The 12267-nt window shown below is 48.7% G+C and overlaps 1 protein-coding gene across 2 annotated transcripts; it reads right to left on the reverse strand.

Moving 5' to 3' along the window:
* Positions 1-2595: 2595 nt before the first annotated feature.
* On the reverse strand, positions 2596-10565 carry LOC146246000 (RAS guanyl-releasing protein 2-like). 2 transcript variants are annotated; one of them, XM_084684301.1, is made up of 15 exons: positions 10211-10565; positions 9911-10013; positions 9597-9653; positions 8538-8669; positions 8232-8382; positions 7885-8058; positions 7570-7686; positions 7009-7290; positions 6796-6876; positions 6056-6154; positions 5805-5920; positions 5425-5566; positions 4878-4908; positions 4354-4512; positions 2596-3897 (listed from the first exon to the last, which is right to left on the reverse strand). In XM_084684301.1, the coding sequence occupies exons 1-15, from the start codon at positions 10269-10271 to the stop codon at positions 3854-3856; spliced, it is 1749 nt and encodes a 582-aa protein (XP_084540427.1). In that variant the 5' UTR covers positions 10272-10565; the 3' UTR covers positions 2596-3853. The 2 variants fall into 2 exon arrangements, with proteins under 2 accessions (XP_084540427.1, XP_084540426.1); XM_084684300.1 differs by having other exon boundaries at positions 5805-5908; positions 10211-10372.
* Positions 10566-12267: the final 1702 nt, after the last annotated feature.

Below are 12267 nucleotides of genomic sequence, written 5' to 3' on the forward strand. Positions count from 1 at the left end.
GGGGAGTCTATCCAAAGCTCAGTGCCCTTATGGCGCCGAGCCAGAGTAGATCCAGATGAGCTTGCTTCCTGATCAGTGGGATGTGATGGGAGTAACGTTTGATTCGATATGACTGCAGAATCCTCCCCCGGCAGCATGCACACCCCAGCTTTCCCAGGCAGCCATGTTCCCGAGGACAACAGATGGTACCAGAGCGCCACACTACCCAGAGCTCTACAATATCAGGATGGCAGATGACAGACAATGAGTGTGAACGCACAGACACTCGACCACCCCCACCACCACCCCCCCAAAAAAGTCAGAGACACCAGCGAGACTTCCTGTGACAGTGTTATCTTACGTTGCCGCATTGTTTACACGAAGCAATTATGTAAACGCGTGACGAGGCCCTCTCCCTCGGTCTGCGGCTCTCTGCTCCGATTGGGGCTTTGGCTTGCAGGATGGGGGGAGGAGGGGGGAGGAGGTTGTTACTGTTGACAGGTTCCACCTGGGCCCAGTGGGACTGTTCCCCTTTTAAAAGTCGTGGTTTCCTCATACCTTAGGGAGAACGCTCCCTGGAATCTTTTCCTTCTTGAACGCCCTTCGACATTCCAGACTCTCTGACGCGCTCACCCGTTCACGTCGACCAGCCTCACTGTCCTGCATGTTCTAGATGTTTCCCCTCTTCCAACACACCTGATTCAAACGAATGATTATTGTCAGGCTTCGGGCCAAGCTAGATGACAACCCATCTATTTGAATCAGGTGTGTTGAAGAGGGGAAACATCTAGAACAGTGGGTCTCAACCGTGGTCCTCAAGCACCCCCTGTCCTGCATGTTTTAGATGTTTCCCTGTTCCAACACACCTGATTCAAATGAATGGTCGTTAGCAGGCTTCTGCATAACTAGATAACGACCCATTCATTTGAATCAGGTGTGTTGGAGCAGGGAAACATCTAAAAAATGCAGGACAGGGGGTACTTGAGGACCAGGGTTGAGAGCCACTGATCTAGAACATGCAGGACAGGGGGCCCCGAGGACCAGGGTTGAGAAAGGCTGAAAAAGGCTAACCATGACCACCTACTGACTGACAGTGTGTAACATATGTATGTATATATGTTTCCTCAGTTATGTTGTGTTTTACTCTAGCATTCCTTTAACTTGTGCCTGGTGCCCAAGTCTTCACTGCCTTACAGCCAGGGTTGTGACACTGAAGGAGCATATTAGACCACATCTTATACCACTCTGCTGCATTGTTTACAGAAAGCAATTCTGTCCTATCTCGGTGAATAATGATACGCTAACACTTGCGCGAGTTCTGATGAGCTTTCCTCTGATTTGAGCCTATGCTGTAGCCGTATATCAGCGCGTCGTGGCTGTTCTCGCTCAGGTGACTTGAGATGGTTACTGCTTTAGTGTGGAGAGTATCACTCAGTGAAGTGCAGGTGGGATAAGGGTGGCGACAAATCACGGACTGACCTGGACGGTTGACAATACCTTGCTAAGGCTATCAGGCTGCCTTTAAGATCCCTCCGATTCCCAATCCGATACTGTAGGCTTCACAGAGATAACATATGGCACTGAATACATCAAGGCGATTGTGGGTCACTGGCCACAGAGGCAAGGTGGATCAACTTCATGTGCCATCTAAAGCGCATGCAACCGCTTGTTTAAAAAAGGGCAACCCCCCCCCCCCCCCCCCCCCCCCCCGCGCGCATTTTCAGGTACCATGTGTGGTCATTATTTCGTGGTAGGAATATTTTTCTAGTTGCGGGCAATCGCCTATCCACCTTAACCCGCATCATGCAATTATAGCGCCCTTTATACGGTTCCGATTTGGATAACCCCTTTCCCCTCCTCTCCTCACCTCCTTGCTCGCGTGAACACGGTCAACACAGAGATATTCTTTAGCTCAAATCCGTGGTTAGAAAACAATTCTAATGTGCTCCGTGGCAGACAACGTGTGAACGATTGGTGAAGCGGCAGCATCCTTCTCTTTACGGATACTGTTGTCTCGTAAGGTCCGTCAACACTGCGAAACGACCGGTCTCTCCGGTAAACCAACGTGCAACCTACCGCAACAGCATTTTCACATGATCGAAGAACAATTCCCGAGGAAAGCAAACAACATCCTTACCTGTGCATTATTCGGCGTTCCAATTTACGAACACCGCGTGATTGATTATCCTCTTTGTGGTAGCAGAATCCTCGCGTTGTACTCTATGAGGATGAGATGAAGTGAAATGCGACAGACCTCCACTCTCTCCCTAATGAACGGGCTTCAGATAGGAGTACAGGATGCGATCCAACCCACCTGAATCCCCGCATCCGACAATGGTCCTCCTCTAGCGCACTGGATGCTGTAGAATCACTCCCCCGACTCACCGGTGGAGATGCTTGGGTATCGGGTTGAGGGCGCGGTCAACAGCAGCTGGACCAATCATGATCATTCGGTATCAAACTTACATGTGCGTTGCCATGGAGGACTATAACACCTTTGTGGACTTTCAGCTTACGTGTCACTTCATTAAGCCAGATTTAAGGCGTTTAAAATAGCTGGATTGTGTTATGTTAGCCAATCGCTTGAATTATTGTTTGAATAAGAAAGACACGCAATTGAACATTTCTCATCATTTATAATTATCGTATATTACTTGCTCTCTTCATTGACGGAGCTCTGCAAAAACAAGCTCTTCATTTACTTCCACGGCCAATACCCAGTGACAAGGTCAGGCAATGAGTGGTAAACATTTCTCTGTGATAACCTCAGATGATTTTAGAAACAAACCAGATCATACAAGGGACAGCACAAACGATTTTAGTTTGATATCAATAAAACAACGAAACGTTTACAAAAACAAAAGAAAGCTCGCGTGCTGCAACATGTTCACGTGCATGGCGGTGGCATTCAATCGCCAATTTCCACATATTGCTTTGTGCCGTCATTTGGAATATTGGGCTAGGGCATTGCAATTAAGATTATCTTTTGTCCGCAAGAGAATATCAGGACTTCCTTCTAGAATCTTTGGGATGTCTGTTTGAGTGAATGAATGCTGTTCTCCAGGGAGCGCAGAGATACACGGTAATGGGGGCCTCCCTCCCACACAAGGCATACAGAACTCTTTAGTGGCGGTGCTGCTTATGCAGTGCAGCTTTATACAATGTTTCCACCTGCATTTTTCTATACGTATTTTTCATAAGCACTGCACTTTTCCACCATAATTCACTTTGAGTTGAGGAAAGCGCTACTTTTTCATCTCCCACATTACCACAGCAGCGGGTCCTGTGATAGAAAAAACGCTGATAGATGTGTCTGACACCTTACAGATGCGTACGGTCCATGGAATGCAACAAAGGCAGCGCTAGGAGGGGAGAACCGCCGCAGAATGCTAAACATCCCAGAAGTACTCGAGGAGAGGTGGGGCACAAACAGCATCATCTAGTGGATAAGAAAACGTCAACAGACAAGCTTCAGTGGTGAGGTATCGTGACTACGTATCCCTACTAACCGACCAACTGTATATGTTCACCTTAGCTACCTTGGCAATTATCAGAATGGCTTCATGCGTAACTTGTGGATTTGTTAAGTATAGGTAGGCCCTATTTAAGCAAGCAAAGCACTAGCCATGGAGACTTCAAAAATCCTGGGGAAAAAAGCTTTGGAACGTGTTTTCCAGTCTCTTCAGTTTTTTGGGTCTCTTCAGAGTTTTCTGGGTTTCGCGTCCTGTAGTTGCTTCAGCGAGATGACTCTTTTCACGACTTCGCAAACATGACATTATTCTTTCCCGCCATTCGTCCTCCTTAAGAATGATACAGTGTCCACGTTCGCGTCCAGTCCACGCCTTGCTGTCCTCCCAGCCCTCCTTTCTCCTCATCAAAGATGGACATCAAACACCTCGTCATCTTCCTCAGACACGACTGTGGGAGAAAAAAAAGAGGGCTTTGTATTCACACACTCACATCGACCACATTATGAGAGTGGCTTGAGTCGTCGTACCCCCCCCCCCAATAAAAAAAGAAGAAAAATGACAACCATACTCCCAGGGCTTCACCATCTAGAAAGCCAAACACATAAGTGGTGGTAACTATGGTAACTTGTCTACTGTAGGCCTGTCTACCTGGGTGCCTTACGAGTCTGTATGAGACGATTGCAGAGGCGCGTGCTATTTGATCTCAGAGCGAGAGACTTAATCACCTTCTTTCAGGCCGATTATATTATAGAGGTAAGAGAAAAACGGCTTAGCCGTAAATGAACCCGAGGCGACGGCAAGTTTATGCCTCCACCCGGAGCACAAAATAATATACATCCAACTGGCAGAGGACGGCACCCTCTTGCCCCTGAACCGAACGAGAGTGAACTTGAAGCGACCTCACCTGCGCTGGTCGCGGCGGGCGGCGGCTCAGCTATGACGGGGACACTGAAGGAGCAGAAGCGGCGGGAGAAGTGGCCGCTCTGACCGACACTCTTTGTCCGTTTCCGGCACTCGACGGTGAGGTGGCGGCGGCAGTCTTTGTGGCAACTCACCCCGCAAGCTAGACGGGGGGGCGGGATAATGATGGGTACGTCATGGGTGGGTTAATCAATCGGAGAGCAATATGGGAGGCTTGATGACCCTACTGGTTTGGTATAACATGCAGTCAGCCTCCATAAGTAAGGGGACAGTTCATTTCCGACGTGTTTCATATTTGAACAGCGATATATTTTGTCAGTGACCCTTATTTGGTTCTCACGCGAATGAAACCAAAACAGAACAGAATGTATCACAAAGCTATAAGGTTCTATAATTGTGGAATTCAAGACGAGGGGTGCACATTAAGAAAAGTATCACTAATTCCATTCCTATGCTTTTAAGGTTAACTGAATGTACAGAAATTAATAGCATAAAGGATTACTGTACCTTTACATCTTTGTTTGTAAAATCCCCACATCTGAAAAGGAGAAAACAGATACTGAAGGCTTGTATGCCTTGGATCACTTATAGCAGTTCTACAGTACTTTGAAACAGAATCACAGTGACTGTTTTATGCATGTTCTTACAGACTAGACAATCTTATCCTGGATGGTTCTAGATCCAATTTCATTTTCACCTAAAACCACCCTCCACTTCAGCACGGCCATATATTTTTCCTGTCGTCTTTCAATTCAACTTTAGTAGAGGAAGTTAAAACAGGAAATAGACTGCGTTTGGGTGGAGGTCTTTGGAAAATGTGATGAGAAGGCGTTCGTTTGGACACCGTTTCACAGTTGGCTACATAATCACACACATACAAACACAAAACCTTCCTTATTGTTTTTCTGGGTTTTGAGTCTCACCACTTTCCTGTTCACTCATAAATGGTTCCTGAGCGGTTTCCAGACTGAGTAGAATACTTAGCAATTTTTAAAATGCCCTTATCTGCATAGCAGTCATAAAGTACCACATTTTCTGACAGCATTCTACTCACCACTCCAGAGCAGTGGGTACACAATGCAGGCTTGAAACAGGACATCTCTACAAAGGTGTGAATGAAACCCATCTTGCTGTTTAGCAGAGAGTTGGCTTTGGTGAAGTAGTCGATCATCTCCTCGCGACTAATTTGGCCGTCCCTGAGGGCAGGAGGTAAAGGGGTAGGGAATCGACAGAGACGTGAATCATGTTACCCGATGTATCATGACCTATGGATTCAACCGGGAAGTCTCATCTTAACCCTCCTGTAACATCCTGTATACTCACCTTGTCCGATGACAACACGAGGGTTGATACAGGTCGCGAATATCATGTTTACAGTGCATTGTTTCGGTTATTTTGATGTATTTTGAAAGCAGGAGAGGCATTTCCACTCACTGGTTCTTATCCAGTTCATCAAACCCGGAGAGGTATGGAAAGTTGGTCCGGATGATCTCAAACTCCTCCTGAGAGATGTGGCCATCTCCGTCCGTGTCAAAGTTCTTGAACACGGACTGCAAAGAAAGCAGCCAGTGAGAACTTTGGACCTTTTCAAAACATCTCAAACGTTTCGCATTTGCCGTCACGACATCGCCGTGCACCCCGCTTGGGGGTCTTTCTGTGTGAAACTCTGGCGAACGTTCTCCCACCTCCACCATCTTCTCTATGTGTTTCCTGATGATGGCAGGGTCTGCTTTCGGCCTCACAGAAGTGGCCCACTGTTCTACGACAGATGCACCAGGAACAGACTGAAACGAGACCGACAAAGACAACGTGTCGCTCACAGGTGTTCCTCTTCCACTCACACGAAATGGTCATGTTGTCCAACGCCTTTGCAAAAGGCCAACGCTGGAGAACAACCCTACCGCCTACAAAAAAGATCCCATATTCTCACTATCATATCTGGCAATATTCACAGCATGCATTTGAAGGTGAAAATACATGTCGTGTGTAAAGCGGTCCGACCCCCCTAACAGTGTGTGTGTGCGCGTGGGTATGCGTGTTTTTGTGTGTGCTTGTGTGCGTGTGTGTTTGTGTGCGTGTGTATTGGAGGAGTTAGACGGCTGAGTGGTTAGGGAATCGGGCTAGTAATCAGAAGGTCGCTGGTTTGATTCCCGGCTGTGCCAAATGACGTTGTGTCCTTGGGCACAGCACTTCACCCTACTTGCCTCGGGGGAATGTCCCTGTACTTACTGTAAGTCGCTCTGGATAAGAGCGTCTACTAAATGTAAATGTATTGAGAAAGTTTTCTTGCAAAAGCACATGGCATATCTACCGAACTGTGGAATAGCATGTATGATCAGCCCAGCACCCTGGTGACAAGGGGTGTGTGTGTTCTGTATGCACACAAACTATGAAATGTTTGTGTGCGTGTTTGTGTTCAAGTTACCACTGGTCTGACGCTCCGTGGCTCTCTCTGCAGGGACAGTTGATATATCTCCTCTTCCGAATGATACTGGTCTAGAGATACCTGAAAGGTATCAAACACACACACACACACACAGATAGCTCAAACCTATAATAGAGCATGTGCACTGTTTTACAAAGTCTGATGCCTCAGTCGAGCTCAAGGTGTCAAATCAAGTCAACACCAACAACCAACCAGGAGCAAGTTCAGCAGGTCAGGGTTGGCATCGATGCTGGGTGGCGTGGTCTGGATCTGGGCCAACTCCTGCAGGATGGCGTACAACTGCTGGGTCTTGGCCAAGTTCACCTGGCTCCTCTCTGGGTCGGCCCAGTCCGAGAGCGCCACGTGGACCGCTATGAGGTCCTTGAGGTGCACGCCCAGGATGGGGAAACGGAAACCGGCACTCTGGGAAAAGCGCTGGCGGTAGCGGCTGTAGTTACCACAGGACGTGACCAACTCCACCAGCTGCTCAAACACCTGAGAGAAGCAAAAATGGGAGTTTGCTGTATCACACGCGACAATCCCAACCCCAGCTGGACACCATCTTGAGTGGAGGCGATTAGAAATGGCTAAGGCGTCGATTAGAAGTTGCAATTTCCCCCTTGGCGTAATTCAGTCAAATGAACGTCACCCCGTTCGGAAAGGTCACACCATAAACGGTCGGCGCTAATTGGCAATTAGCGAATTGTAAATATCCCTCCTTCTGGTCCGCGCGCGGTGGCCCGGTCGAATCCCTAGCAGACGACGCTGTCCTACCTTCTGGACGTCGGCGCTGATGTGCCCCTGCGTGTCCTTGAGCCTGGAGATGGAGCTGTTGCTGAGGCCGCCCACCACCGCCATGAGGGTGTTGAAGTTCTGCAGCTGCAGCAGCCTCTGCGGCGGACACACGGAGCAAACAGACAGGGAGGGGGGTTGGGGGTTAACCCTTGTCACTCACAGCCCACTCGATGCCACTGACTCGCTGGCCTACGAGGCGACCTCCGCCCCTGCACAAGCTGGGAAGACTATCGACTCTCCCCTCTCAAGCCCTCAAGACCGGTCTCTCTCTCTCTCTCGCTGTAAAGGTCTCACCTGGGCCACCCTGATGAAGTGAGAGATGACCATGGCTCTCTGGGGGGCGGTGGGCTTGCTCAGGACCATGAGCTGGATCCACTGGGAGACGCTGTTGAAGAGGGTGATGAAACGCTCCAGGATGGGGTTGTCCACCGTGCAGCCATGCATCACAAAACTGTGGTAGTCCTGGAACTGGAACGAGAAGACAGCAAGTCTGGGATGAGGGACATCTCTGCAAACACAGATGTATCGACAAACACACACGCCCATTCACCGACACTCGACAGCTTGCACGCAGACATGCACAAGCCATGTCGGCTGGCACGGAGCATGCAAGGGCACAGAGCCCCCTGCAGGCCACTCACCAGAATCCTACAGAAGGACTTATACTCCATGTAGGTGAGGTGCTCGGCAAGTTCCGACGAGTCCAGGTGATCGAACAGGAGCGACGTTTTCCTCTTCTTGAAGTCACACTGGCTCCTCTGGCCCAGGTCTTTTCTCCACTCAAACGACGGCCTTCAACGAGGGGAGAGGATGGCAGACTCGAGACTGGAGGAGATTTTTTGCATTTCCAAATACAGGAAAAAAGTGATTTCCCCTTGCCAGCTATTCCTAAGCTGTGGGGAGGCTGTCTCACTGGCTAGGCTGGCAAATGGATGCTCGGTACTCACACACTGTCGATGTTGATGAGGCTGGTCTTTTGCTCGTCTCCCTGCCTGCCAAGGCTCTCCTTCAAGCCTCTGATGTGCTCTGCCAGCTCTGGGTTCAGGTCAAACTCTGCCGGGAACTCACTGATCCAGTACCTTGGAGGGAGGGAGGGAGGGAGGGAGGGAGGGAGGGAGGGAGGGAGGGAGGGAGGGAGGGAGGGAGGGAGGGAGGGAGGGAGGGAGGGAGGGAGGGAGGGAGGGAGGGAGGGAGGGAGGGAGGGAGGGAGGGAGGGAGGGAGGGAGGGAGGGGAAGAAAGAGAGAGAGAATGAGGGAGAAAGGGAGAGAGAATGAGGGAGAAAGGGAGAGAGAATGAGGGAGAAAGGGAGAGAGAATGAGGGAGAAAGGGAGAGAGAATGAGGGAGAAAGGGAGAGAGAATGAGGGAGAAAGGGAGAGAGAATGAGGGAGAAAGGGAGAGAGAATGAGGGAGAAAGGGAGAGCAAGAGAGAGAGACAGAGATACAGAGAGACAGAGATACAGAGAGACAGAGAGACAGAGAGACAGAGAGACAGAGAGACAGAGAGAGAAGGGGGGGATGGTAGAAAGAAGGCGACAGAGAGAGAGAGAATAAAAACGGATGGAGAACGATGCTGGGAGGCAGGAGGAGGCAGGCAGGCAGAGCAGCCGTGCTGGCTGGCCCAAGGGCAGAGGGGCTGGAAGTCATTCATGCACCATTTATGACATCAGTGGTGGTTATATTATGCCTTCAGTAGCAACACGAAGAGATCCAGAGAAATCGAGTGGAAGGACTACAGGGGCTAGACCACTTGTTTCTGTAAGGGTGTTTCTGCACCGTATGTGTGTGTGTGTTCATGGCGATTTCACATCACCAATGAGCAAAATGAAATGATCGCTGAATATATACCCTGAAGCAGACAGATAATTTGTTTGGTTTCTATTGGCTGTTCAAAGCCGAGCCAAATCATCTTTTTTGTTGGGGGACTTTAGAATTCGACCAGCTTCAGAATTTCCCACCCAACTACCAAACAATATGTTTGCCTATGCTTCTTTGTTCAAAACTTACTTAATGAGATGACAGATTTGTGACCTCACTTTTGGGGTGCAGTGTTCCTCCAGAGCTCTGGTGGTGTAGTTAAGGAGATCACAACAGCACAACCAGTCCATCAGGTATAAGGCTTTCTAATCCCAATACAACCCACTTGACAAACAAATGACTTACCGCTTTCAAAACACAAGACTGTAGCCCCTCGGACGACAACACACAGGCAACATCAGAATCCCGCACAATTCGATTTCAGATGTACTAAGAAAGACAGTTTTGTCAATGACTGCGAGACCAGTGGCAAGTCAATTCATCGCCCTCAGCAGAAAGGATACTTGTCAGAGAGGTTCTTGGCCAGGTCGGTGGAGGAGAGATACCAAGGATGCATGGTCAGGAACATTCTCACCAGAAACACATCTTCCAACCTTCCCTCCTCATCTACACCAACCCAAGGAGAGAAGCACAGGTGACACTCACAAACACAGCCGTAAATCCTTTCAACTCAGCGGGCCTGGCACACCAAGACAGAAAGAATGAACACGGCCGATACGGTAAGCAGGCTATGGAAGGAAACAGTTGCCGGCGGCTCGTATGATCACAGAAACAAACACAGAGGAGAAACAGTGATTCCTGACCAAAGGCTTTGACGCAGGCCTCCGTGAGCTCCCCCACGGTCGCTGGCTGATCCAACTTCATGGCCTCCGTATTCAGATGCTTCTCTTGGCTCCCTCTCTCTCGCTCTCTCTCCACCGCTCTCTCTCTCTCTCTCCACCGCTCTCTCTCTCTGTCCACCACTCTCTCTCTCCACCGCTCTCTGTCTCTCTCTCCGTTCCCTCTGTGTTTCTCTCTCTCCGTTCGACCGAGCAGCGTCGAGGGTGAGCTGCGCCGAACCTGTGGACTCTGACAACCTTCCGGTTCAGGCGTCTTTTGATGTGTCGGTTGGCAAGCCTCACAAACAGCGTCTCGGCTCCCCCTCAACGACCTGAGAGTTCTGTTCCTCTTTCAGCGAGGCACGTGGCTTCCTAAATGCACTTCCTGCTCCACCTTAACACAGAAGTACAAGAAAACACACAGTTGAAAAACAACACAGCCCTATCTCATCTATCAAGGGTATGGCAGGATTTGCCACCGTTGAAATTAGAACCTAGATAGAACTTGCCTTTTCCAACGGACCACAAGACAGATATTCCATAGAAAGCGTTGAGGAAGCTGTAACTAGAGAGCTGAATTAATCCAAACCAGTGATACTTATCCTATTAAAGTAAAGATTTCAAACTAACCAAATTGAATTATTCCTATAGCATCAAACTATATACCTTATCTATTAGGATGACTTCAAAAGACTTCAAAATGGAATCTGTCCTTCCACTGTCAGGTATGCCAACGCATCTGGTGAGGATTTGCACGAGCTTTTGTCCCCTGAAAGCAGCCTGTTGTTCTGTTTCCGTTTTGCTGAGCGATTTCACAGTGGTCACGTTTCCTTTTTCCAGGCTGAGGCCCAAAGTTACTGTACCAGCACCTCGCCGCTCCTGCCCTTTAGCCCAGTTTGTTGCTGTTTGTGCGATGGCATTGCTTCCTTTTTGGGGGAGCTTAAATAGATGAAATTGCCAGAATCTGGTGCATCATAATGTGTGCAGTTGATGGTGAATTATCATCTCTCTGTCTCTCTCCTCTCTCTCTCTGTCTCTCTCCTCTCTCTCTCTCTCTGTCTCTCTATTTCTCTCTCTCCTGTCTCTCTCTCTGTCTCCCTGTCTCTGTCTCTGTCTCTCTCTCTCTCTCTCTCTCTCTCTCTCTCTCTCTCTCTCTGTCTCTCTCTCTCTCTCTCTCTCTCTCTCTCTCTCTCTCTCCCCTCTCTCTCGCTCTGTCAACACTCCCTGAGGGTGGGGTTGTCAGTGTGGTTTTCCTCTCTAGTAACTCTCGTTGGCTCTGAGGCTTTGTGTATTTCATTTTTGAAGCGCTTCATGCATGAATACTACATTCAAAAATCGTTATTGCACTTGACATTCTCCTGCCGTGCTATAAGGAAAAAAATGGCTTCCAATCTTGTGGAATTGAATCTGTCATAATCACATGTTGACGGTATTTTCTATTTTCTTTCTCTTTCTCTTCCTCTCTCTCTTTTCAATTTTTTTTCTGCCAAACTTCAGGGTTGTTTCAGTAAAATGTTGTGTCAGACCCGTTTCCTGTTTCCCCGGGTCAGGAGGTCATTTCCCATGACCTCCTTCTTCTGATGTCTAGAACATTCTGAAGCTGCTCCACAAACTTGAACATGTGACTAATGTGCATTCAGGGTGGACTGATTCAGTCAAATGAAACAGAAAGCGTGACAGATATTCAGCATTCAGAGTTATTTATTGTCCTTTTCAGTGGAGTTGAGTCAAGTGTGAGGGATTAGCTTGTGGTGGACTGACTGTGCATAGTAAGCTGTTTAGGCATTTAAATGCCTCAGCAGATACTATCCTTCTCCTTCCAGCAGGTTGTGCCCTTCTCTCAAAGTTTGCGCTGAAAGAATTGCATTATCATTTTCCAATACCACACAACAAAGGTTATTCAAGCATGCGACAAATCACTTTGACATGGTATTCTTTATGGACCTTTGCGTTCAACTTTGAATTCAGTTACAGTTTGAAGCGACGGAACCCATAATCTGCCCTGCGTTTTCCTATAGCAACATGCATGTACAGTCAACCAA

The sequence above is a fragment of the Hypomesus nipponensis genome, chromosome 20 (assembly GCF_054491055.1).
Source record: "Hypomesus nipponensis isolate SF chromosome 20, ASM5449105v1, whole genome shotgun sequence".
NCBI classification, from domain to species: domain Eukaryota; kingdom Metazoa; phylum Chordata; class Actinopteri; order Osmeriformes; family Osmeridae; genus Hypomesus; species Hypomesus nipponensis.

What these genes read in the sequence shown, in the direction of transcription:
- LOC146246000 (XM_084684301.1), bottom strand. Translation starts at nt 10,271, where the DNA reads ATGAAGTTGGATCAGCCAGCGACCGTGGGGGAGCTCACGGAGGCCTGC. An exon ending in ACTTCATCAGGGTGGCCCAG is followed by an intron (nt 7,687 to 7,884) that starts GTGAGACCTTTA and finishes TGTCCGCCGCAG; the next exon opens with AGGCTGCTGCAGCTGCAGAA. An exon ending in ACATAGAGAAGATGGTGGAG is followed by an intron (nt 5,921 to 6,055) that starts GTGGGAGAACGT and finishes CTTTCTTTGCAG; the next exon opens with TCCGTGTTCAAGAACTTTGA.